The following is a 27,148-nucleotide window of genomic DNA, read 5'->3' on the forward strand; positions in this document are numbered from 1 at the left end:
AAAACTAAAAATAGACTTACCCTATGATCCAGCAATCCCAATCCTGGGCATGTATATGGAGAAAGCTCTAATTTGAAAAGAGACACACACCCTAATGTTCACAGCAGCACTATTTACAATAGCAAGACATGTCCATTGACAGATAACTGGATAAAGAAGTTGTAGTATATTTATATAATGGAATACTACTCAGCCATAAAAAGAATAAAATAATGCCATTTGCAGCAACATGGATGGATCTGGAGTAGGTCATACTAAGAGAAGCCAGAAGAGAAAGAAAAAGATCATATACAACTTATATGTGGAATCTTGAAAAAAAAAAAAAAGACACTAATGAACTTATTTTCAAAACAGACTCAACAAACATAGAAAACAAACTTATTGGTTACCAGAGGAGCAAGAGGGGGTGGGATGGATAAACTGGGAGTCAAGGTTTCCAGATACTAACTAATATACATAAAATAGATAAACAAGGTCCTACTGTATAGCTCAGGGAACTATATTCAATATATTGTAGTAACCTATGAAGGAAAAGAATATGAAAAGGAATATATGCAAGTACATGGATGACTGAAGCATTGTGCTGTACACCAATGCACAGCATTGTAAACTGACTACTTCAATTAAAAAAGAAAAAAAAAGATCAGTGGGTTCCTGTAGCATGACCAAGAGGAAAAATGGCTAAAATACATCAAGTCCATAATGGCCAATTAATTCCTCATAATGATAATACACAAAACAAAGGTTCTACGTCACCTTTATAAGTACAAGGGCACCAATTCATCATTCTGAAAATTGATAACGCAAGCAAGCAAGCAAGCAAACAAAAAACAGCCATCTATTCTGCCTTTCCTATATGAACTGTATTATAGTGACCAGAGTTCATAAGAAAGTCTTCTTTAAAGAACACAACTCCAGCTAATAAATCTGGGAGGGATGACAAAGTTTGTAACAGGTCTAGAAGGCGACAAGAACAACATTAACAGAGAACAGACAGCGATGACCAGTGACGCTGTGTGCTGGTCCCTATGATACATTCCTACTAAGGGGCAGCCTGAGCCCTAACACCCTGCAGCCCTCACTCCGACTGTACAGAAGACGCCGAGGAGAGGGAGGAAGACCGTGGGCCAACGTAGTTTCAGCACAAATGAATGGGATGAAAAGGAAAAAAGGAGGGGGAAATGTGCTAGGTTAAAAAACACATCAGGGAGCTATCGCTCAAATGTAAGGTATATGATCTTGTTAGTAGCTAAATTCAAAGGAATTACTGTAAAAAGCCATTTTCTGAGAAAACTGGGAAAATCTGAGCAAGCATTAGTTACGAGATGATAGTGAGGAATCACTGTTTACTTTGTCAGGAACGTTAGGTACCTGTTTAAGGTAATTATGTTAAAAACAAAATCCTTATCTATATGGGATACATATTGACATATTTACAGGTAAAATGAGATGATTTCTGGGATTTTCTCTGAACTATACCAACCAGAACAAAAGAATTAAAGTAGGAAAAGGAAGGATTTAAAGTTGAAAAAACATAACTAAACTTTTAAAATTAGATGGCAGTGAGAATGATATGTTTTATAAAAGGCGTGGAAGGTATAGCTCAGTGGTAGAGTGTGTGCTTAACATGCACAAGGTCCTGGGTTCAATCCCAGTGTCTCCATTAAATAAAATAAATAAATAAACCTAATTACCTCCCTCTCCCCTTCCCTCAGAAAAGCAAAAATAGGCTGCAAAGGTGTCCAAAAGGGGGATGACCGAGAAGCACAGGTCTCTGTCCCACGTCACTGCGGACAAGCCCCCTTTCATTCTGTGGCGCTGGCCCCTCCTTGCTCATCTGCTGCTCCTCTGTCCTCTCCCTAGCCACAGAGGCCTCCCTGCTGGCTGCTATGCCCTCCGCTGCCAGGTCTTGGACTTTCTGAGACGCTCACACATTTGTTGAATGAAAACCTAAGCCAGGCTCCAGCCTGAGGCAATTACTCACCTGAATATTCTCTCTCACATAGACCGCATAATCATCGTTACTCAGGAAATCAGCTCGTTTTTTGTAAGTCTGGCTCTCGGTTACGACAGCACCAGTAGACTACAAAAGAGAAACACATTTTTTAAAATGGTGAACCAGCTAAAACTACTTAAAAAGAAGTGTGTGAAACTTCTAATATTAAAAAAGAAAGTGTGAAATATTATGCTATGTTTTCACTGTAAAATTCTTCATTTTAAAAAGATTAATAGCAATTTGACACAACATTGTAAAATGACTACAACTCAATAAAAAAAGGTTAAAGAAAAAGATTAATAGCAACAGCATAGTAAGCAGACATAACCTCAAAAGCTCAAAGCACAAAAAATTTGAGGCATTTCCAAATGAATCCTGTGGAACAACTTACTCAAGTCAGAAGTCAATGTGTCATATAAATAATGATTTTTTTCAAGGGGGAGGGTATAGCTCAGAAGTAGAGTGCGTGCTTAGCATGCACAAGGTCCTGGGTTCAAATCCCAGTACCTCTATTTAAAAAAAAATTTTTTTAATAACATCTCCTCTCATGGCTACCCATCATTTGATGTTAGAACAAGGGTCTGTTTCAAAGCTAAAAGTAATAAAGGCACAGAAAACCCAGGTAGCAATTAGGAATCTCCCCATGTGCCTGGCAGAACCAGAAGGGCCCTGTGGGGCGGAGCAGAGGAAACCAGAGCTCAGGACAGATGGCACGAGGGAGGCACTGACCACAGCGTAGGCCGTGTCGTCCACATCCTCCACCACCTCCTCGTCTGAACACTCTTCAGACCCCGTGTCTGCGTCCGAGAGATCCGTGACCTGCACGTCAGCGTGGTCCAGTAGCCACCCAACCAAGGCCTCCACGCCTAGGAGCAAGCACACACGGCGCCCTACGGTGAGGACCACACGCCCAGCTGCGCACGCGGCCTCTGACGGCCACACTTCCCAGGAGGCCTACGAACAAATGGGTGGGCACGTGAAGTCGAACACTCCTGAGGAAAACGCAGTACCTGGCAAGCCCGCAGCATTCCCAGAGGCGCCCGTGAGTGACTTGAGTGCAAACTCTATGTTCCTTCTAGGGAATCCCATTTCCATGAGCTGGACCACAATGGGCAGAGCAGGACCAGGCGATGGCTTGTGCTTCTTCGCTCTGATGGGGCGGATGTGCGGCACTGGGACAGGCGTGGTGGCCCCACTGGAGCTGCAGTCTTCAAACACGGGGCTTGCTGGGTGCGTGGACTCCACAGCCAAACACTGACACACAGCCAGCGCGGCGGCCTGGGCAAACGAGAGCGGAGCCGGGGGCCATCAGTCAGGGGGAGCAGGGAGTCTACGAAAATGGAAATTACAGACGACCACTCTGAACTGCAATGCAAAGTGTATTTCTATACCCAGGCCTACTGGGTACTCTTAAATGTATGGATAAAACATGTTAACAAGGATAGAACCAATTTTCCTAATTTAATGCAGAGGAAAAATGTGATGGTTAAAAAGCTTCGGCGCACACAGAACCTACCTACTGAATTAGCCAAATATCGAAGTCCGTTAAGGAGATTTCACAGCCCTGAAATCTGAGCTCTGAGTGGCAACAAGCTGAGGGAGTGAATGCAGAGTGAGGGGCTCGAGGAGGCAGGAGAAGGGGACCCCTCCCTTCCCCATGACCAAGCTGTGCCCACAGTCACCCGCTCTCTTCCATCTGTAGGACAGGCCACAGACAGCACAGAGCCACCTCATGTGCCACCAAATCAACCCCCACCTACTGAGGAGTAACACAACCTCTCTGGGGGTTAAACATGGTATAAAAAAATAAGGGGACTAAAGAATACTGGGAAGCAAATTGCAATGATTTGATGAATCCACGCTTCACCGGGGCCTGCAGCTGGAGACTGCCTGCCTCTGGACGCCTCGCCCCCTCCCTGAACCACATGAAACTCCCTGCTCATCCGCTCTTCTTCTCATGGAGCTGAGACTCACTGTTTGTTTTAAACTGACCACGTGAGGAAGGTATTAGGAAGAAATAGAAGACACCAGTGAGCCTTCCAGGGCTTAGGCAGTATCAAAATCCTAGGGTTTTGCTGTGAAGTCTGAACAACTCAGAAGTGACAGGCTTCATCCTAAAAGCTTGTAATTCAGAACCAGATTGAGCTACAAGTGCTGGATCTGGTAGTAAGAAGTGGACTGGACTAAGCCTCTGCTGATAATAATTGTGAATTCCTGACAAGAGTATTTTTAAAAAACAGTTTGAAGACAGGCCCTGGAGAAAACAGGGACAGTGTGACCCTGACCACAGGCAGGCGCGGGGCAAGCCGTGACAGGGGCGGTGCTCCTGGACTGCAGCCAGGGGCCTGCCGGAGCAAGCAGGGTGCAGGAGGACCACGAAGTGCACACGCAGACTACCCGTGATTCCTTGGCTGACCACAAAGCTGAGCCCAGCATAAAGGAACTGTGGGCAGGCCCAGGGCTAGGGAGATGGCACGCGGTCCCAGTCCAACCACATTTGAGCACAGTGGTCATGATGTAGAGGTTTCCACTGAAACCTCAGAAGACATTGTAAATCCCATAGAATTAGAGACTAGGAACCAGGACTGAGGGCAAAACAAAAATAAAGTGTCACTAGAAAGTCTAGAATCAAGCCTCCAAAGGACTGAGGAAAACTGCCAGGCAATGAACTGTCTGCAAAAATAAAATTACACATTCTTCAGAGGATGGTGACAGAACTAGAGTCCATACAACATAATATCCAAACCATGCAGGACACAGTAACATTGTTCAGACATGTGAAGACGTAGAACCAGTAACTGACTATATCCAGGAGGGGAAACCAATTAGTAGCAGACCGATGAGTGGCCCAAGTGTCAGAATTAGCAAGTAAGAAATTTAATGTAACAATCAGAAATATGTTTTCAAATGTACAGGTATCAAGGGTTAAATGTGTTTTAAGTGACAGATAGAAAGGGTGAAGAGATGAGAACTGTCAGGAGACCTGAAAAACTGTAACACAAGAAACAAATGGAAACATGAGATCTGAAAGTGTAAAGGATTTCCTGGACGGTTTACAGCAGATGAGACCCAGTGAAGCCGCACACCTGACCTTTAAAACAGCTCCATACAGTGAGCCAAGAGACTCAAACAGAAACTCACTAGAATCCCCAGATGACAGCAGCAGTCTCAGAAAGGAACAGGAGGGCAGGACAGGAAAAAACACCCGGCAGGGGCTTGGGCGACTTTAACCCGGCCTCTCACCTCAGGTGTTCAGACCTGACGAGCAGCTGGCACTCGGTGGGGGTCACAGAAGGCCCTGCACCCTCCTCTCCAGCTGCCCCCGTGCCCAGCATTTCCCTCCTTCTTCCTCTGCACCCGTCACTTCCTCGCTCTGGATCCTGGCTCCATGTAGGGTCTTGGTCTCTGCGGATCTCTACTAGGGTGTTTTCTAGCTGCCAAATTGAGCTCTCAAGGTTTTATTTTTGTCTTTGATACTTTGTCCAGAATTTCTGATGGACTGCCCAGCAAGAAGGATTTAAAAAAAAAAATCTAGTCCTCCATGTGGTGGGCCATGGATGTCCCCATCATGCTTAGACCTGGTCAGATGTCCTCTCTTCAGCAGGAAGATGCCCACAGTCCACCCCCGAGTATGCAGTGCAGCACATGCTTGGAAACAGGGTGTAGACTGAGAGCCTAATTTCAACAGAGCATGCTCAGGAAAGGCTTTGGCATGAGTGAGACAAACCAGCAAGTGCCACATTCCTAGGTTTAATGGGGCTCTTTCAACGACACTGTTGCCTGGGAAAAGATTCCTCCAAGAACACTTGAGCGATGAACCCATGCTGAATCCAGCTGATTTTTTCAAATAATTCACAGAAATTCAAAATAAGATTAAACTTTAACTCATTCTTTAACCAGTATTGTAACGTTCTATGACAAACATGCTTAAAACCTACCTAGTCATAAGAATTATTTTGACCTATTATTTAAAATTCAGACTATATCCTTAAGGAAATCTATCTACACATCCACCAAAAAAAAAAAAATGCTGACAATCTAGTGTGCTGGATAAAAACTGCCAAGGCTACTACTGACTGTACCTCAAGCTCCTGTTTGTCAAATATGGCCTTCACTGGAGATGGTTGGGTGGCTGAGGCCAATAACTGCTGTAAGAGGATCATTGGGGGCTGCGGGCCTTCAGGAGACATGTCACCAAGGTCAGGGGATGCAGCTGCTCCATCATCTGAATTTAAAAACAAAATACGAATGACACTGCATTTTCAACCACAAACATTTCTTACTATTTTATCTTTTTTTTTTAATTGAAGTACAGTCAGTTACAATTTGTCAATTTCTGGTGTACAGCACAAAGTCCCAGTCATGTGTATCAATACATACATTCATTTTCACATTCTTCTTCATTAAAGGTTATTATGAGATATTGAATATAGCTCCCTGTGTTATACAGAAGAAATCTGTTTTTTTTTTTTAAACACTGCATTGAGAATGTTAAACCAGATATGATTGCTACCTCATCAACCAAAATCTTCAAGGCTTTTTCCACTCCCTGCTTTCTGGCCTCTGTCTGTCCTTAGTTCTTCTATCTGTCTCTTTAGAGCCAACCAAAGCGACCTCCCAGACTTCTGCCCTTGGTCCAGTTCGAGTCCCTTCTCTGCCTGGGTGAGCACTCACTGCTTCAGAAGTCCCGGCTCTGAACACTCCCAAGTGTGCGCCATGGCCCTTGTTCACACCATAAACTGACACCAATTCCCAATGTGTCATGTGCTCAGAGTGATGTCTACTGTCTTCATCTGAGCAGCTCTGGGTGAGGTGTCTGGCACTTCTCCTTTGCCCCAAGCCCACTGATACAATTTCAACTAACCCTCTCAACCAGGGGTTGTAAATCTTTTTGAAGCATGAGAGAGTAAACAGTGTAGGCTTACTGACCACAGGGTCTGTCACAGCCACTCCAACTCGGCCACTGAAGTGTGAAAGTGGCCAGAGATGACATGTAAACAGGAAGGCATGGCTGTGTTTCTATAAAGCTTGATCAAACAGGTGGCTGTGGTCGTCTGTCAAGCCCTGTGCTGGACAGCTCCACCTGGAGCCCTCGCTCTGCCCCGAGCATGGGATGGTAACCACGATTCAACGCTGCTGTAGCTACTCACCAGGGTGACCACAGAACAGCCAGTCCAATTCCCTGGGAACGACTTACCTGACCTCTCCAGCTTTAGCCCTACAATCACTGATAAACCCTGAGCTCCTTGCCAAGCTCAGTACCCAAATACTCACTGATCATGCCTGTGCTCCTGCCATCTCCTCCCCCAGGACAGGGACTCCTCATCACCCTACAACCAGGGCCTGCCTCACCCCTCAAAGGCTGCCCTCCCCAGCTGTCAGCCGCCAGCATCCCCAGGACATGTGTGGAACTGTGCTCAGACATCTCACAGCACATGAGCATATACCTTGGACAGAGCTACCTGCCTTCATTTTCTTTCCCCACCCTGACTCCAAAGAGTAAAAAACCATAAATGAGGACTGTCTGGTTGCCCACAGTATTTAGCACAATGTCTTTCAACAGTAGATAGTCCAAAATTTTTTCATAGCTTTGGGTTTTTTCCTATTCAAAATGATATGAGCTCATTCTAGAACACTAAAGCCATACAGAAAAGTACTAAGAAAATAAAGTCAGCTGAAATTCTACTGTCACTCTCTATGGAAAATCCGCAAACAGATATACATACACAGCAATGTGTTTTTTACAATCATTTTCACATTTCGATGGGTAAGGGGCATACACAGGTACCATCACTGTGAATAGCACCTCGGTGTACTACCGTTCCGGTACACCGCCTAATGATGGGCGTTGAGGCATCTCCAGTTTTCAGCATAAACACAAGACCGACCAAAAAAGCCACAACGAGCATCTATAAACACATTTCTTCGTGCCTTTCCATGTGATCAATTCCCACAAGATAACTTGCTAATCAGTGGACGTACAGATATAGATACGTGTGCACGTGCATTTTAAAGTCTAGCATGTTCTCAGATGCCCAGCAGACGGCTGTACCAACTTAATCCCCCCAGCAGAGTGTCAGAGGAGCCCCACTTCACGTTTACCGAGAGCCTTACTTAAAATGCGGATCCTGACTTCTTAGGTCTGGGATGCGGCCTGAGGGCCCACACCTCTAACAAGCTGCCACTGTCGCTGCCGGTCCTGGGGCCACACTTTGACCATCAAGGCAGCAGAGCACTTTTTCCCTCCCTCCGCTCGAGCTTTGTCTTTCTCACTTGTGGTCTGTGTTTCATCAGTTACTGGCCTGATGGCACATCTTCCTTGTGCACGTAGAAGCCATCTGTAGTCCCCCTTTTATGGGCCACCCGTACGTGTTCCTTGGCTGCCTTTCTTACAGGTCTATAAGGGCTCCTAGAAAGTCACCTGAGTGAGCAGCTGCCGCGTCCTGAACAGCTGGCTGAGACAGGATCTGCCTGAGCTGGTCCTGGTGGGAAAGCAGCGCGCGGCCCGCCTTCAGGATGTACAGCTTCAGCTGCTGGCACCTTAGCAGGTCCAGGTCTACTTGTCCTGGGGGAGAAAAGGCCTCAGCAGGAAGGGCGCAGGCTGCTTGGGCTCTCACCCTTAGTAGCGGTCCGGCCTTGGGGAGGGCGCTGCCCCGAGGGACCCATCTGACCTTGCCAAAGCCTGGCAGTGACGAAGGGCTTGGCTTCCCCCGGGCTGTGGGTGAGCATCCTCCTCCGCCCTGAGGTCTCCCCTTTCCCAGCTCCCCATGTGCTGCCTCGGGTCGGGGTGAGGATGCAATGGTTTAGCACAGTTAGGGCCATGTTAGCTACTGCTAGTATAATAAAATGTTTCCCAAGTTGCTGAAATTTCAACCAGATCCCTGCGTCATAAATAAAATATTTTCACCTTTTCTTGCCAAGACTCCTACAACACAATTTTGTCAGATACTCACAACATACAGTTCTCTAACTCACAAAGATCATGGCACTCTGTAGGACTGTTAGAGCAGGCACACAGCTAGACATGAGCAGAGAAAGGGGGACACAGGCCAAATGGCAGGAACTGAGCAGAAATGAGGGGCATGGGGCCAAATGCAGGAAACCCTACATCATGTAAGCACCAGGGGTCCCTGGGTAGAAAAAAAAGGCAGGAACCTCTGGGCTGATAAGTGATCACACATTTTGGGGTGACAAGTGCCCTGGAGGCTGACAAAGAAAGGTGGGAAAAGGCAGGAATCCCCAGTGTCCCAATGTAACCTTTTACTCATTATACGCTCACTTCAACAAAATTAGCCTTGCAGATTAGAAGTACCCATCATGCATCAAGGCCATGACACTTTCGATCCAGACTAAATAAGGACAAAAACCCCTCCTCCCCTCTGGAAGGTGAAGCTGGGATGAAAACCAGGATATACTTCCTAATGAATATTCTGCCTGTTTCTAATGAATATTCACTTCCTAATGAATATTCTGCCCATTCATTTTTACACTCTATGTATCCAACTTGCCAAAGAAACTCAGCACAGCCGCTCACCTGAGCCCGCCCGCTCTTCCCCTGAGAGTGCCCTATCTATGCCTGAATAAATCCTCACTGTACTTTCTTTAACCTCCGTGTCTCATCGGAATTCTTTCTGGGATGGTTCAAGAACCTGAACACCAGTTACATCTACTGGCAACAGGATCTTATCTAATCAAATGACTGCAGTGATGTCCACGGGCCGACGGAGGAACAGACCAGGGAAGCTGCCACAAAGATGGAGCCAGACCACTAGGAGAGCCAGACTAGCCACAGCAGCAGCATTCCAAAGCAGGACATGTTGGAGGCCACAGAAGACAGCATGGGGACATGAGGACGGGAGGGCATGGAGGAGCCAGAGGTGCCTCTGGGGCACTGAGCTCGAACACCCAGCAGACAGGTTTATTCAACGTGACAGGAAACGCTGGCTAAGGGACAAGGTTAGCTGAACTGTGGGCATGCTGTGGTTTACATGCACCTGGTCCTCCAGCCAGAGATGAGAACTGGAGAGCCATCATAAACGCTGCAGCAGGAATTGCAGGACTGGGGAGAAATGGGTGAGAAAACTCAAGAAGAGTGGGCAGAACGAGCCACAAGTGATGGACGCAACCACAAGGACTTCTAACGTGCAAACAACAGTCAGGGAGAAGAATTCTGAAAGGACACGTGAGGGGCAACGTCAGGGAAATGGAGAGCAGCGCCCCAAACCAAAGGCAGGGCCGGAGCAGGGCCGGCCTCGGCCTCAGACAGGCAGCCATGGTCCACAGACACAGAGTGAGGCAGGTCCAGATGCACAGGCCCTGACGGGTCTGGCTGTGACGAGACCCGGAGCAAAGCTCCCGAAGGGCAACTAGGCTGGGGGGCCTCGGCTGGGGGTCAATGTGCAGGGAGAGAACACAGACTTCTCTTCAAAAAGTGTGTTCAAAATAAACGCTGGCACCGGGAAGTGGGGAGGCATGGGGGTTCTCTGGGTGCCACCCCCACCACGGCATCATTCTTAGTGTCACACACACTCATCACCACACCTGCTGTCACTCAACCAGTGTTTAGTCCATCTGAACCCAAAGACTTCGGCAGTGACAGACCTGCTCTGACAAAACAAGATGTTGTTCAAATAATACTAGTTAAGATTGTAGCTCTTTCATCAAGAAGCGCGTGTACTGACCTGCAAAACCCTGCTTAGGTGATTTCTTTATTTTGTGCTTTTCCAATTTGCTGCCAGCGAGGTTCACCAGCTGAGCCCAGACGGAGAGCATGGGCTCAGTGAAGGGCAAGTTGGTGACGCTGAATGCCACGGCGGGGAGCTGAAGAGGGAGCACAGAAACCTTCAACGTGTGTCCAGTGAGCAGAGCAAATGAATGTTCTGGAAGCTGTCTTAACTATGAGTCTTAATTCTGAAATACCACACATATCTGTAAGTCTTTTCATGTCTGAAAATAATGTTAAAAGATGACACTGGAGGCAAGATAAAGACTTACACGTACAGTAAATAGAAACTAAGTTAATTTCTTCTTTACCAGCGTGTCAGCAATCATGACATCACACATTTCTACACATTTCAAATTTTCTGCAACATGCATATATTCCTATAATAATCAAAAACAGTATTTTATTGAAAGATATAGTCAGATCACACTTGGGTTACATCAAAGTGATATAAATCACTTTCTCTATGTATCCCTAATTCACAGGTTCAAGATGAAATCAGCTGCCACATAAATCATGTCACTCAATACAATTATGAATGATTTTGTACATGAAGAAAGATCATTTTTCAAGGGAATCATTTTTAGGCCTTTTTTTTTTAAAGTTGAGCTGTTCGATAAAAATAAATTTCATAAATTCAGTTTAAAAATAATTAAAACTAACTTATATTTTCCTAGTACCTTCTAAGTTGCTAATGCCCTTTCATGTCTTTTGGGCTAAAATAAGACACATGAGCTAATCTATGTAATCCTGTGAGATAGGTCATATTCACCACAGGACTTCAGGATGCAAAGGAAGAAAGGCAGACGGGCTTCCTGAATTTGGATGGCGTCCTAGAAGGCAGACATAAACGGCCAGAATCAAGTTCTTCCCACTTCACCCAGGAACTGAACACAAGTTCACCTACTGGCTTCAGCTGATTCAGGGGGCACACACGACAGGCACGCATATCACAGAGCTGCACGGTGATCTTGCCCTTCGGGGTGATGCGAGTCACAGTGCCTTCTCCAAACTCCTCGTGCATGACTTGTCCTCCCAGGCGCAACCGACCATCGATGCCTCCGATCACAGCCAGGACTGCCATGAGGCCCCCTATCTCTGGGTTCTCGGAGTCAGGAAAGTAGTCCTCCAACAGGGCCTAGCGCAGACAGATAGCAAACTTGGGGAGCAGAGTCCAGGGTGCCACCCATTTCTTACACTTACAATTAAGCTGAATTCATTTCTAGGTTAATTTCTTCAGTCTTTTTTTCCAGGAACAAAGTATTTAAAACCAGATCTTTGAATAAAATGCACAGCGTTTAAGGGGGGAGAGTACAGCTCAAGTAGTAGAGCACATGCTTAGCATGCACAAGGTCCTGGGTTCAATCCCCAGTACTTCCACTGGAAAACTAAATAAATAAATAAGTAAATAAATCTAATTACCTCCCCACTGCAAAAAAATTAAAATGCAGAACCTTTAAAAAGGGAATTTCAAAGGGAAATCAACATCCTACAGAAAAACCCCAGCAGCGGTGCAAAGGCGCGCGACACCCACCCCCTCGGCTGGCTTCCCAGTGCAGCGGTGGGACACGGCGTGGAGCTGCGAGTTGATGTACTTGTTGACTAGGCCAGTCCACTGGCCCAGGGAGTGCAGCGTGCGCAGCAGCGCCACCACCTCCTCCGCCAGCGTGCTGCTATGCGTGGCCGTCAGCGAGGCCTGCGGCCGGGCCCTCCGCCTCCGCAGGGTGGACTCTGCGGGGAAAGATACAAAGGAGGAGCCGCGTGGCGCCCAGCTCGCTGACCCCCGGATGTGGGGGAGGGGGAGGGCCGCCCACCTCTGAGGAACGGGACGTCCGAAGAGCAGGTAGTGAGCAAGCTGCCCAGGAAACCAAACAGCTTCTCCACCAGGCACTCCATGTCCCTTGCCCTCTCCGTCCTGTCCCACGACGGGAGGACCGCTTGCAGTAACCGGACAGCTAAGATCTGATTGAGGTGAGTGTTAAAGAAAACCATAACCTCAGAGATTAAGAGAGAAAAGATCTATTTTTCTTTGTATTTTTGTTGTTGTTGTCCCTGTAATGCAATTAATCACTCTAATATTCTTTATTTTACAGCCAGACAATTATATCCAATTTGATGAATAACATGGATTACCAGAGGTTAAAAACAAATAAAAAAATGTAGGTTAAAAATACCTACATTACACAGGTAGTTACCCATTTAATTAAAACTAATTCCTTTTAGTTTCATTCTTAAGACAATTATCCTACAACTCCTGTGAAGCAGATCAGAGCAGATAGCAGAACTTACTTCACAGAAACGCAAGTCAACTAAAGTTTAACTACTTTATCAATTTAACATCATCAAGGCACACAGCCTCTGGAGAAGCTGGTCTGTGTAGTTCTCTGCACTCCTAGCTGAACGCAAGCACCGAATTACTATGGGGGACTTGCCACCACCTCTTACGGCGACCCGGGGCCCGCACACGCACACGGAGCAGGGGTGAGCACGGTTACCTGCCGCTGCAGCGAGGCGGCGGTGAAAGGCGCGTGTCCCTCCACGACCTTGGTGAGCAGCGCGATCCAGGGCGGGGAGCTGAGGGCGGCGCACATGTGCGGGGTGAGCGCGATGCTGCGCACGAAGCCCAGGGTGCACCAGCTCCGGTGCTGCTCCCGGCACACCAGCCTGCTGGGGGAGCCTGCTGGAGCCAGACAGAGCCGCTTGGCACCCACTTTCTATAAAGAAGCACTCGGTACAACCTTTACTTTTAATTGACCTCCATCACATTACCAAGGAGAAACTACTTCACAGATACATTACAATTTCACTGACTCAGTGGGAGAGGAACAGGAGACTTTCGAGTTAGCTCAAGGGACTTTTCTTGTCTTTTCTTTATGGTGAAAGGAAGTAATTATGTTGATTTATTTATATATATATATATTTTAACGGAGGTACTGGGGATTGAACCCAGAACTTTGTGCATGCTAGGCACCCACTCTACCACTGAGCTCTACCCTCCCCACTCAAGGGACACTTTACATGTTAAAAATCTAAAGCACGTGTAGCAACTCAAACTCCTTAAGGAATTTCATCCACTCACCCTCCCTGGGCAGTAGGGCAACAACTCACAATTCCAACAGCAGCTCTCTGTGAGGGAACAGCCTATTTTTTAAAAAATTTCACATGTTTTAAACACCCACCATGAGCTCATTTATATTTAATCTCTGTCCTAAATTCCCAGCCCAAGTTTAAGAAGTCTGCAATAGCAGAATGAGAGTAAGAGGTTTCCATGAGGTTTATCCAATTTGACTCTGACCTGACCATGACCCTCTCTGCTCCTCCTGGGTTCCCACTCGGGTACCTGGGGCTTCTGCTCTCTCCTGGCTGGCAGCAGCCCTGGGGCGGGGCAGCATCCCGTGACCTGCACAGACCCCTGGACCAGCCCCTCTTCCCCAGCTCCCAGGGAACAGCCCTCCTGCTCTCCCGGCTTCCAGGGACACTGCCCTTCAGACCCATGCTCACTCTAACACTCATGTGCTGGGGACACTCACACCCCAGCACAATCACACATACACCTGCTCATTCACATTCACTTGTTCACTTCACGCACCCATACGCAGTCTCACTCTCACAGACAAACTCACACTCACGTGCACAGATTCACACACGCCCTCAAGCTTGCACACATACACACACACACACACTCGCTGCCCTCACTTCAACCTCTCCACGCTTATCACCCTCATATCCACATACTCAAACACTTCAGTGGGTTGAACTGTATCCCCCCAAAAGTCATGTTCACCCAGAACCTCAGCTGTGACCTTATTTGGAAATGAACTCTTCACATGTATAACGAAGGTAAGGATTGAGATGACATTATACTGCATTAGGATGAACCCTAAATCCAATGAAAGCCCTTAGAAGAGGCAGAAAAGGACAGAGGAGGAATCCAAGCGAAGATGAGGCAGAGACTGGAATGCTGTGGCCACAAGCCAAGGAAGCCTGGGAGGACACGGACACACGCACCCACTCACACATGACAGCCTCACAGCCTGGTTCTGACTCAGTGGCCCACAGTACTCCCCGCATACATGTCTTGTCTGTCGTTCCACTCTCCACCAACATGCGCAGCAGTCCGCACAGAGTCTTCGTGGCTTCACTCTGCATGACTTCAGCATGGACTCCAGCAGACAGACAGAGAGTTTGCAGTAAATTAACAGTGCTGGTGAGCATCATTGCAGTGGGGTGAATATTCCTTTCAATTTGTTCAGCTTCTGAAAAGAACAATCAGAATTAGAAACTATACTCCCAAATAAATGGGAAAGTGTCTCCACGTGTAACTTAAGGGATTTAATATCACATTCTTCTGTTCTTACTTCGGACAGGGAAGCAGCTCTTTACATTTAAAGATGGAATTCAAGGCCCACTAAATAAACACCCTATTCAGCTCCATCCCTACCTCCTTCAAAGGAATCAAGCCTTTTAAATATTTTTTTAAAGCAATCTCAGCATACAGCTCAGAAGAACTAAAACAATTATAAAAACTCACTTCTCAGAAAAACAGCTCATCAAATGTCAAAAGCTGGTTGTTAATGAGCTGGCTATGCGCAGGATGAAGATAAAGTGGCTGCCTCCGTGGACAGGGAGCTAGGGGCACACATGTGCAGGCCACCTTCCAGCCCTGCTCAGGCCGACTTCCTGAGTGAAGCCCCCTGGCAGAGAGCTGGGAGGAGGCGCACTTGACCAGGACACTGTCAGATGCAACGATAACATAACCAGCACTGACCACCCAGGCGGGGCCACGCGGCGTCACACACACTACTCCTAACCCGCCCCAGGCAAACGTCATCCGTGTACATCTGACGCACAGAGTGACACGCACACGGGGTGGGCACGGAGCACTGCCCCTGACACCTTCCACACCATTTTCTCTGATGAGCTCAGCCTCTCGGGTTTCCTCTCCTAACCATAAGAGTGACTTCTGAAGCCTGCCCATGCTGTGCATACAGCTGACATTGGAGCCCCAAGAAAAACTGTTGGCCTCCTGGACGGTCTCACCAAGATCTCAACATCCCAAGGTCTGAAAAAGTCATGAAGCCCTCCTCCCACACCCTGCATCTCCTTAACCTTCTGAGGTCACTGAATTCCCACCTCCGCTTTCCCTAAGGCAGCAAAGTACAGACTAACTACTCCACACTGCGTGCCTGAGAGTAGGACATTGGGGGGAAGGTGACAGAAGGAAGCAACAGTGCTCTGGTGTGGCAAGGTAACACCCACTCCTCCAGGCACTGGCTCACTACTTCAGACACCAGCTCAGGGCCCCCAGAAAGCCCACCAGCGGTGAGGACCCAGCCAGCCCTGCCCTCTGTTTCCCACCGCACTGTCTCCAAGGAAAACAGGAGTCAAGTCCAGCAGAATCACCTGGGGCCTGTTTAAACCTGACCTTCCGGGGAAGCCTGGCCTACACAGCTGCTCTCACTCCCAGATGAAAGGATGGCCAGCCAACATGTGCCCACAGCTTGTCAGGCCAGCTCCCCGGCACCCACCGGAGTCGTCCTCTGTGTCCGAGTCCTCTGCAGAGGGCTGCGTGGAGGCCGGCAGCTCCGCCAGCTTCAGGTCATACTTCCCCTCCTTCCCCATCCTGTACGAGTTGGTGCTGCCCGTGTCCCACTGGACCCTGATCCACCCGTCCTCTCCAAGTTCACCGATTACACGGCCGAGGCCAGGAGGAGGTCCGTCCTGGGGAAGCCGAAACAGATACTGGTTAAGAGGGTGCGGGCCAGTCTGTCACATGAACACGAGCTGTAAGGGTGGCTACAGCACCGGGCACAGGCTGCACGTCTACAGAGGGCTCCAGACCCGCTACAACACGCACAGCTCTTGCCGTCACCGCGCAGCTCACACCATCACTGCACAGCGAACACCGTCACTGCAGAGCGAACGCCATCACCACGCAGCTCACGCCATCACCACGCAGCTCACACCATCACCACACAGTGAACACCAGGGCTAACCTGCCCACACTCCTCTCACGCCATCACCACACAGCTCACACCATCACCACACAGTGAACACCAGGGCTAACCTGCCCGCACTCCTTTACCGAAGAGGTAGCTGGGGAGGGTGTCACCTCAATCGGCATCCTCTCTAAGCCAATGCAGAGATGAGACTTTCCAGCCTGGTCCTGCCACCCTGCTCCTTGGCCCCTTGATCCCTCCTAGGGCTTCACGAGGTCAGAACCTCAAACAAGCACCAGCACCGCCTCATTCCCGCTCATTCTTCAGGTTTTCTCTGACCCTAGAGTGAACCTCCACCTCCCATTTCTATGAGTAAGAGCTGTTTTTAGGATGCTGCTGCCTGTTCTGGACACTGATTTTGAGATGATTCTCAGTAGGTGTGTGCTTAAGAGTGAGGCTGAGAACACCAGGACATGAGAAGGCGGCTCCACAACACAGGAGGGTGAACGCGGTCCTGAGCCAGCGGCCAGGGCAGTGGTGCAGGGCCCAGCCCCTGACCTCCACCCGGGGAGACCCCACAGAGTCGCAGGAGGAAGGAGCTCGGGGGGAGAAGACAAAAGGTGGGCCCCGTCCAAGACCGCACCTGTGGCTGCCGGGTCAGAATGCTAACAGGCACATGGCCATCAGCTCGCAGAGACCGCACCAGAGCTCTCTCGACCCGATTATTCAGATGAAGTGTACTCTCTCCTGCTCACTCTCTCGTTTCAGGCTGCAACCCTAGTTGAGCCCATGCCAGGAGTCTTCTGAAAACAGTCCCCACCCCTCACAGACCTGATCCTGATTGGGGCCCCATGACCGGCCGCTGCTACTCCCTCCTTGTTTTGAGCCTCTAGTCACCTGCCTGGGGATCGGTACTTTGTCATGGGTCAGTCGCACGTGTCCTGAGAGAATGTAGGTACTGACCCAGGTTCCACCCAGCCAGGATGCGCAGAATGTGACTAACGTGCAGCTAACGTGTTTTGGTCAAATCTCTAAGCACCTGATCGCCCCATTTCCAGTCCACGCCTCTCATGACCCTGGTTCCGATCTTCATCATAGCAGCCAGCTCCGGGCCGGAAACCGGGAGCTGCACCGGGGCTGTTTCCTTCCGAGTCTCTTCCAGAACTGTAGCGGAAGCCCCTCGGGCAGAAGCATTCATCGCTTCTTCAACATTATCACAGCTGGGGCCTATCAGAGCACCAAACACAGCAGGTGAGCCAATCAGGAGTCACAGTTTCCTACTCTTAATATATTTTTAAATAATTATTAAGTATTAATGAAGATAATAACTTTAAAGAATCCATAGTGTATTTTTTAAATCAGTACAACAAATACTATAAAAAGCTGATGATCAGAATTTTGGAAAAGGCAAGGGGAGGACAAAATACCTAAATATCTAAATACATTATCAGAAGATGTAAAAGATACAAAAATACTCAGAAAAGCATTTACTCTCTTCTAGGGATTATGCCCTGCTCCGAAAAGCAAAATGATTTAAGTTAGAAACACATGCATTAGGGGGGAGGGTGTAGCTCAGTGGCAGTGTGCACTTAGCGAACAGGAGGTAATGGGCTCAACCCCTGGTACCTCCATTAAAATAAAGAAATAAATAAACCTAATTACCTCCTCCCTGCAAAAAATAATAAATACACACATAAATATTAAAAAAAAGAAAAACATGCATCACGTATTTTTATTACAATAGAAAAAACAAAAGATAACCATCTAGCTGTCAAACAGTGAGACATGAACCAGCTTTAATTATAGTACTGGAAACAGACAAGCTAACAGAGCTGGCCCAAGGCTGCTGTCCTTGCAAAGGCCTGCTTGCAAGGCTGCCCTCAGCTGGCCTCTGAGAACCTGGATTTTGCCAGGGCTCCCACCATCCCCTAACCGCCAAGAATTCGTTCCTGGGCCTCGACTGTCTGCACAGACCACATGGTGTCTGCTGAAACCTGCTTCCTTCCGGGGCCTGGAACCTACCTGAGCGCCAGACAGACGTGCCTACATGACTTGCCTCAGGGAAAGCCCAGGGCACCGTCTCCACACTTTGCATGTGAAGACAAGACTTCACATGTGTGCTCACAGCGCCTTGCTGGGGGAACAAAGCGCATCCTGTATGTCTCCACTGGGAGAGGACTTCCATCTGGCTTCCCCAGCCTTTGCACTTTGCTGATTTTCCTGTCTTCATTCACTGTAATAAATTTTAGCTCTGAGGATGACTGTGAGAGTTGTTAGCAGATCACTGGACCTGGGAGCGCTCTCAGGAACAGGGAGGGCAGCGCTGGGGTTCTCTAGAACAGCCCTGACTCAGTCAAGTATCGCAAAAGCGTTGTTCAGTAAAAGGAAGAATGAAGGGATGGGACATGATGAATCTGGTCCCTGGTGGCCACGCAACACCCACCGTGTAAAACGGAAGCTAAGCTGTCAGTTGTGAGAAGTAAAATTTGCCAATACATTTGAAAGCAGTAAATTCAACCCCATGAGCTGGCCTGCTGGCCTAAGTGAGGGGAAAGCCCATCCCTGGTGACCCCGTGGTCTTCCTTCTCCCACCAGGTGGGAGGAAAGCGCCCCAACATTCCCAAAGATGGACCTGGGTGGGTCAGAAATGTAAAAAGTTTGTGTTTCTCTCTCCTCCAAGAGGGAGGAAAAAAAGGTTATTCAATTCCCAGGGCTGGCGGGGGAGGGTACAGCTCAGTGGTAGAGCGTGTGCAGGAGGTCCTGGGTTCAATCCCCAGTACCTCCATTAAAAAGTAAACAAATTACATTTTAAAAAATCCCAGGGCTGGAGCAAAGCTTTAGATAAACTGGAGGAAAACAATCTTTTCTTCAGCCTGGCAGTGTCCCTGCGAGGCCCCAGGACAGGGATGGGTGGCAGCTGTACTGTTAACCCTGAAACTGCTGAATCTCCTGCTAAGGGTTTGAACACATTCTACAATAAGAAAAAAGGAGGATCCTTTATTTAAGTGGCTTTGTATTTTGTGGCTATTATATGTGGATGTATACATAAAAATCAATATAAAATATTATGTGCTTATCATCTCTTATACAAAAGAGAAACTACCCTGATCAGGGAAAAAATGACAAATACATGTATTCACTGGACACAACTCTCTTGCTTTTTGCAGCCAGTAGGTGGGTTGGAATTTAAACTCTTGAGTACCATTAACAGAGGAAGCCCCCATAATCAATGATGTGTGCTATAATTTCTACCTATTGGAGCCTCTGGAAAAAAGAGAGACAACATAAAAAGAAACTCATTTTCTAGAAGGAAATATACTTTTAAGACTTTTTAAAGCCATTTTTAGTTGCTAATGAGTTTAGTTGCTAACTCACAGAGGCTGATGCGTATTTCTGAAGGGGTCATGTGGGCACAAAGACTGATAAAATTGAAGCGCTTAGGAAAGTCTTGCTCTCTGATTTGGACTTGGAACGCTGGCCCTGCAGTACCTCAAAATTTCAGGCAAAGAACAACATTATAAAGCAATCAGATCTAACAGACATGTAGAGACATACTACACAAAAAGAGAACATCCACTCTTCTCAAAGACACAGGGAACACTCTCTAGGAAAGACTGTATGCTGGGCCACAAAACAAGTCTCAATAAATAACACAGAATAAGATCATACAAATTATCTTCTCCAATCACAGTGAAATGAAACTAGAAATTAATAACAGAAAGAAAACTGGAAAATTCACAGTATGTGGAAATTAACCCCACACACAATCAGCTAAAGAAAGAAAAATCACAAGAGAAATGAATACTTTGAGACAAATGAAAACAAAAACACAACATACTCAAACTCATGAGATGCAGCAAAAGCAGTGCTAAGGGGGAAATTTCTATCTACAGAAGTGTACATTAAAAAAAAAAGATCTCAAATCAGAAACTTTACACCTGGAAGAACTAGAAAAGTAAGAAAAAAGTAAACCCAAAGTTAGCAGAAAGAAGGAAATAACAACAATTAGAGCTGAGATAAATAGAAAATAGAAAAATAGAATCAATAAAACCAAAAGTTGGTCTTTGAAAAATATCAGCAAAATTGACAAACTTTTAGGTAGATTAACTAAGAAAAAAGATGCAAATAACTAAAACCAGAAATGAAAACTGGAGACACTGCTACTGGTTCTATAGGAAAAAAAAAAGAATTATGAGAGTACTATGAACATCAACAAATTAGCTAACCCAGATGAAATGGATAAATTCCTAGAAACACACAAATTACCTGAACTGACTCAAGAACAGAGAAAATGTGAATAGACCTTTAAGTAAAAAGACTGAATCAGCAATTAAAAACCCCTCAACAACAACAACCACCACCACCACCACCACCACCCCCTCCCCAGGACCAGATGGCTTAACTGGTGAATTCTACCAAACATTTAAAGAATTAACACCAATTCTCTAACTTTTCCAAAGACAGGAGGGAACAACTTCCCAACTCACTCCATGAGGCCAGCTTTACCTTGATAACAATAAAACTGTAACATTGCTCAAAGAAATGAAAGAAGACCTCAATAGTTACAAAGCTATCCCATGTTCATGGAATGAAAGACAATATTGTTAAAATGGCAATATTCCCCAACATGATCTATAGATTCAATACAATCCCTAGAAAATCCCAGTAGCCTTTTTTGCAGACATGTGAGAACCAGCCCTGAAATTCATATGGAAATGTAAGGGACCCAAAATAACCGAAATAATCTTGAGAAAGAGAAACAAAGTTGAAGGATTCACTTACTGATTTCAAAACTCACCACAAAGCAACAGTGTTCAATACAATGTGGTACTGGCATAATGACAGATACACAGACCAAGAGAACAGAAGTGAGAGTCCAGAAATAAACTTAAACATCTACAGTCAAATGATTTTTTGACAAAGGTGTTAAGAACTTGAGAAAATAAGAGGCTTTTCAACAAATGGTATTGGAACAACTGGATAGCCAAAAGAAATAAAGGGAACCCTTATCTCACACCATATTAAAAAAACTTTTCCTTAAAAGGCATCAAAGACATGAATTTAAGACTTAAAGGAGAAAACATTATGGGTAATCCTCAAGACCTTGGATTTGGCAATGGTTTCTTGGACATGGCATCAAAAGCACTAGCAACAAAAGAAAGACATAGTGGGGGAGGGTACACAGCTCAGCGGTGGAGCACATGCTTAGCATGCACGAGGTCATGGGTTCAATCCCCAGGACCTCTATTAAATAAAAAATAAAAATAATACACCCCCCAAAAACAAAGAAAAATAGATAAATTGGACTTAATCAAAATTTAAACCTTCTATGGATCAAAGTAAAATGAAACCCAGAGTGGGAAAAAATATCTTCAAACCATACAATTGGTAACAGTCTAGTATCCAGAATACGTAAAAGGTCCCTATAACTCAACAACACAAACAACCCAATTTAAAAATGGGCAAAGGATTTGAATAGACAGACATATAAATGGCCAATGAGACATACAAATGGCCAACAAGCATGTATAAAGAGGCTCAGCATCACTCAGCATCAGCGAGCGTGGAACAAACCACACTGAAGTACACTTCACACCAACTAGGGTGGCCTTAACCCAAAACCAAAACAAGACAGGTAGTAACTAGTGTCGGCAAGGACACAGGAAAGCTAGACCCCCTGGTCCACTCCTGGCAGGAATGTGACGTGCTGTAGGGCTGTGGCACAGTCTGGCTGTTCCTCAGCAAGCCAAACACATCACCACGTGAGCCTGCAACTCCAGGCTTAGGTATGTAATGAAAGAACTGGACACACGTGTGCAAGCAAAAACTTGTACATAAGTGTTCCTAGCAATACTACCCACCATGGCCAAGAGGCAGATAAAAGCCAAATGTCCATCAGTGGATGAATGGATAAATAAGATGTAGTATATTCATACAATAAAATATTTTTTAGCCATCAAAAGAAATGAAATACTGATACACGCTAAATGAAGTAAGCCAGTATGATACAAAAGGCTAAAACCTTATGATTTCATCGATATGAGATATCCAGAACAGGCAAGTCCACAGAGACAGAAAGCAGGTTTGTTGTTGCCAGCAGCTGGGGGAGTGGGAACTCAGCAGTCACTGCTAGACGGATAAGGGTTTGCATCTCGGGTGATGAGAAAGTAACAAAACCAGACAGCGGTAATGCTTGCACCAGGCTGTGGATGTGCTTACTGACAACAAACTATAAACTTCAAGTGGCTAAAATGGTAAATCCATGTTATTTGTGTTTTACCACAATTTTTTAAAAAGTTTATTAAAAAAAAGAGAGACATTGAGGCAAAACCTTAGCGTTTCCAAGAAGGACTTAGGGATCGCCAACCCACCGATGAGCCGGAGCGCGGTTTGAGTGAGGGCGAGCATGCCGGAGTTCAGCAGGAGGCTCAGGTTGTGGGCGCCGTGCCGCAGGGTGAGCATGCTGAGCATCACCAGGAGAAAGCGAGCTTGCGGGGTGGTTCCCAGGCTTGGTCCTGATGGGTTCTCATGGGTAATGGTTTGCAGGGGGACAGGCTGGATACCTAAAAAGCATTGGTACCTACATAAATTTCTTATGCGTGGATATAAGAACATACATGATGCAGAAAGTATTAGCAATTTTTAAAAACTTCTGTCTTTTTCAGTGGATTTCCATAGAGTGTGGACATCGGGCCGCTCTGCAGTGCTTTGTGATCATTATACCACCATCACTCCACATACATCTGTCTCCATCTGCCTACAAAACTCACACTGCTCCTCTGAACAGCCCTGGTGCCTTACTCATTTCATGTCCAATATAAGAGATACATTTCATTTCTCTTCCACAAAACCAACCCTACCACTTTTCTGTAGATGCTCGAACTGTCCAGGAAATTAAGTATTAATACAGGATAAACATTTTAGGATATACGGTGTAAGTAATACAGACAAAAATGTTAAAATGTAAATGCTTTGTATTAGGGTACTACAAGATTGCATCTTCTGCCAAATTTTGGAAGGTTTTGTTTAGAATTTGAAAAAGCTTAAAGCAGTTTAGATGATCATTCTAATATACAAAGTTATTAAAGTCTTCAAAGCAAAAATCAGCACTTGAAAGTTTCCAGAACATATAATTAAGAGCCAAGCTATGAATAATGATGACGTGATCGCTGACATTGCTCCAAAAGCAATTTTAATATAGCCTTTTAACCATCAGATTTTTAACTCACCAAGCTCTTTAAATTTGGCATTTGCATCCATCAAAACATTTCGAATATTCTGAACAGCCCAAGCATACAGCTTGCCAAAAGTTACTTCAAGCAGCATCCGATTAAAAGGTGGGATCAAATCAACATCCTTTAAACAATCAGTAAGGGGTTCCCTTTCAAATAAAGATGAAGAATTTTACTTAGAATACTGCCAGACTTTCAACTTAAAACAGAACAATGCTTTGTTGCCACAGCTCCCTTTAATCAAGAAAAAAATGTTATAAAGTTTTACCCTGTATCAATCCCCTCAGGAATAAGTCTCTGCCATCCACAGAACATAGCATATTGCACAGATGGAAGTAAGAAATTTTTGGCTGCCAGTTTTAAAATCGTATCTATCCCTTCCAGGCGAACCTCTGCTCTCTCCAACTGCAAAACATCAATGCATGCCACCATTAGGTGTGGTACGTATTATCCAATGCAGGGAAGAATATTCTTAGCAAATTTACCTGCTTTAGTAGGCACTTTCGCATTTTTTCCACATCCACTGGCTCTTCTTTGAGGGCAAATTCAGCGATTGTGCTGAGGAGTGCGGACTGCGGATACAGACCCTGAACGTTCTGCTTCAACCATTTGTATTTGTGAACACCGGTGACTGTACTCAACAGTGGCTGCCACTTATCCTGACAGAGGAAAACCACTGTCACCATTAGTTAACCCTATTTACATTAACGTGTGCTCTAAAACAGTTACTCAAGTGAAAGATAAATGCATGCCAGTAGGTTTAAACTGGTAAAATATTTTAAATTTAATAACTAATTTATGGTAAAAATAACTATGTCATAAATAGGCTTATAAGTGAATTTACGATCTCTATACTTACATAAAACAGGCTAATACATATATATACTTATATATTGGAACAGGCTAACCTGGCTTACAGTTAAATTATCATCCATTTTAATAGTTTCAGGGACAAAGTCAGTTTCTGAAGCTAAAAATACATTCAATGAATGAGTGAATAAATGAATGAATGAATGATGAACAAGTAATGACACAATGTACTACTAACAGTAGAAGGAAACACTTCTATGGCTATGGGTCGACCAGGGCAGCTTAAGTCAAGTGCATTAAGCATCATTAAGTGTCACTGCAGCACAGTCACTCGTGCTTCTAATGACCCACCATACTCTCTGCAGATGTTCAAGAACAAAGCGACAATACACGTGGATTCCTTTTCAATGTGTTGTGTTTCTATTCAGTCTTAGAATCACAATACGTAACTTCACCTTGGGTGATTTAATTGCAATGGGTCTTTTGTCCACATTTATAGGACTGTGAGGCAAAATGCAAGCTTCTTCTAAATCACTCTCTCCATTTCCAACTTTTTCTTCATCATCGGTAGATTCTGGCTTCTTAGGAACTATATTTAAAAACATCATTCGTTGTAAAAAAAAAATAATTAAATATAATTTAAAATAAGAAACATTTAAATATGCATGAAGGTAAAGGATATGAATATTTTACTTCAAGAAACATAAATATCATTGTCAAATGCTCAAACTACAAAAGTAAAAAACTATCGTAATTATTCCCCAGTGACATCCAGTGATACCACTCTGCCACTCCATGTCAGGGACTGAAAGACAGTGACAGCGCTGTGAGGGGGAGAAGCCCTAAGAAGCCCTAAAGGGGGAGCCCAGGGGTCGGCAAACCTTTTCACAAAGGGCCAGACGGTGAATATTTTAGTCTTTGCACGCCATTTGGTCTGCTGCATGAAAAGTAGCTAACTTTATTTATGGCTGCTGCAATTTAAACTTATACAATGTTCATGTGTCAAACAATTATTCCTCTTTTGATTTTTGTTAATAATTTAAAAATGCAAAGCCCAGTCTAAGCTCATGGGCAGGACACAGCAAGTGGCAGGTGGCATTTGTCCCCAGACCTCAGCTTGTCCCCCCGGACTAGTGCAGTGGTTCTGTCACCAGTGTGCCAGTGAGTCAACTGGATGGTTTTTGCTATGTTAGCCTTTTTAATTAGGGAAATTTCTATTAAATTTGTGAAGTGATATGACATGATGATATCCCATCAGCACTGCCCTTGGCCAGCTCTGGAGAACTGAGCTCCGAGCCCCTGGCATGCCCTGCCTGAGAAGAGTGTTTCTCTGTGCCTGGGGTGCAGGATCACACTGGCCAGTGTGACCAGGCAGTTCATGCTAACAGTGTGACTTATAGTGACTGGCTCTTTCTGCTCTCGGAAGAGCCTGGGTAGCTGAGAGCAATCATGCTGGCCGTGCATGGCCACATGACTGACCCCCAACAACCACCCTGGACACCAGAGCTCAGGTGAGCAACCCTCCTCACATGTCACATATGAGAAAACCAAGCATGACTCTGTGTGACTCACTGGAAAGAACACTGGAAGCCCGGGCCTGGTCTCCACTGGAATTCCTCCATGTGCCTTTCCTTTTGCTAATTTTACTCTGTACCCTTTCACTGTAATAAATGGCGACCATGAGTGTAACAGCTCTTCTGAATCTTGTGGAGCCCTACCAAGTCATCATATTTAACACAGCACCAGTAATAAACAGTAATTATTTACACGTTACAATTAAATATATAAACCCACAACAAGAAGCTTTTCGGTGACGATGTGAGCTCAGAGTCCAGGGAGGCCGTGGCCAGCTGGGAAGGGGACCGTCCTCCCTCCAGCTGTGATGCCCATCTCCCGGGTTTCACGGCTGCCTGGGCTAAAGGGAGCTTGGAGGTGTTCTTGCCATATTTCCTGAGCCAGAGCATCTCCAGGATTCAGATAAGCTGTGGTTTAACGGTTTGCCCAGAAACAACCAATTCAGGGTGGCTTCCGAAACAAGTTAGTCTTTCTTGACATTACTGTTTGTAATGTCCATTAAAACCTCAGTAATTAATATTGCTGAATAAGCTGATCTGGGAATAATTCATAAGAATATAATCAGAAATTTCTGTAGACTTGTTTAAAATCACAAGTGACCAAATTACAAAGTATTTTATGTATTTTCACTTAAATTTTGATTAACACAAAACATTCTTCTCCATATCCCTACAGAGCTGCTGTCTGAAGATCGTAGTAACTCCTCTGATTTCTTTTACAACTATCTTCCATGTATCAGGATACTCAGCATTTCCCAAGAAAAACATTTCTTCACAAGAATGGTTAAGATTAATTGAACACTCAAACATTTCCACATATCTTATTACTAGGACAAGTGATTTAAAAGAACACTTCCTTTCCCCCATCAATTTAA

The 27,148-nt window shown here is 45.6% G+C and overlaps 1 protein-coding gene and 1 long non-coding RNA gene across 7 annotated transcripts in view; one reads left to right on the plus strand and one right to left on the minus strand.

Moving 5' to 3' along the window:
- Positions 1 to 27,148, minus strand: part of HERC2 (HECT and RLD domain containing E3 ubiquitin protein ligase 2) — a 177,455-nt gene that overhangs the window by 65,002 nt on the left and 85,305 nt on the right. For 4 of the 6 annotated variants that reach the window (XM_072960744.1, XM_072960747.1, XM_072960749.1 and 1 more), the window contains exons 31-48: positions 25,155 to 25,288; positions 24,375 to 24,548; positions 24,158 to 24,294; positions 23,887 to 24,038; positions 23,029 to 23,220; positions 17,697 to 17,884; positions 16,247 to 16,439; positions 14,792 to 14,974; positions 13,214 to 13,398; positions 12,533 to 12,680; positions 12,253 to 12,449; positions 11,626 to 11,856; positions 10,678 to 10,816; positions 8,418 to 8,561; positions 6,079 to 6,221; positions 3,007 to 3,274; positions 2,726 to 2,862; positions 1,985 to 2,083 (exon numbers count right to left, since the gene is read on the minus strand). In XM_072960744.1, coding sequence (XP_072816845.1) covers positions 1,985 to 2,083; positions 2,726 to 2,862; positions 3,007 to 3,274; positions 6,079 to 6,221; positions 8,418 to 8,561; positions 10,678 to 10,816; positions 11,626 to 11,856; positions 12,253 to 12,449; positions 12,533 to 12,680; positions 13,214 to 13,398; positions 14,792 to 14,974; positions 16,247 to 16,439; positions 17,697 to 17,884; positions 23,029 to 23,220; positions 23,887 to 24,038; positions 24,158 to 24,294; positions 24,375 to 24,548; positions 25,155 to 25,288 — 3,044 coding nt within the window. The remainder of the gene's footprint in view (positions 1 to 1,984; positions 2,084 to 2,725; positions 2,863 to 3,006; positions 3,275 to 6,078; positions 6,222 to 8,417; positions 8,562 to 10,677; positions 10,817 to 11,625; positions 11,857 to 12,252; positions 12,450 to 12,532; positions 12,681 to 13,213; positions 13,399 to 14,791; positions 14,975 to 16,246; positions 16,440 to 17,696; positions 17,885 to 23,028; positions 23,221 to 23,886; positions 24,039 to 24,157; positions 24,295 to 24,374; positions 24,549 to 25,154; positions 25,289 to 27,148) is intronic. The other 2 variants (XM_072960746.1, XM_072960745.1) reach the window with 2 other exon arrangements.
- Positions 12,558 to 12,904, plus strand: LOC140696305 (uncharacterized). Its single transcript, XR_012072439.1, has 2 exons — positions 12,558 to 12,689; positions 12,812 to 12,904. It is a non-coding gene; the product is annotated as an uncharacterized lncRNA (long non-coding RNA).

Source organism: Vicugna pacos, chromosome 5 (genome assembly GCF_048564905.1).
Source record: "Vicugna pacos chromosome 5, VicPac4, whole genome shotgun sequence".
Taxonomy (NCBI): Eukaryota; Metazoa; Chordata; class Mammalia; order Artiodactyla; family Camelidae; genus Vicugna; species Vicugna pacos.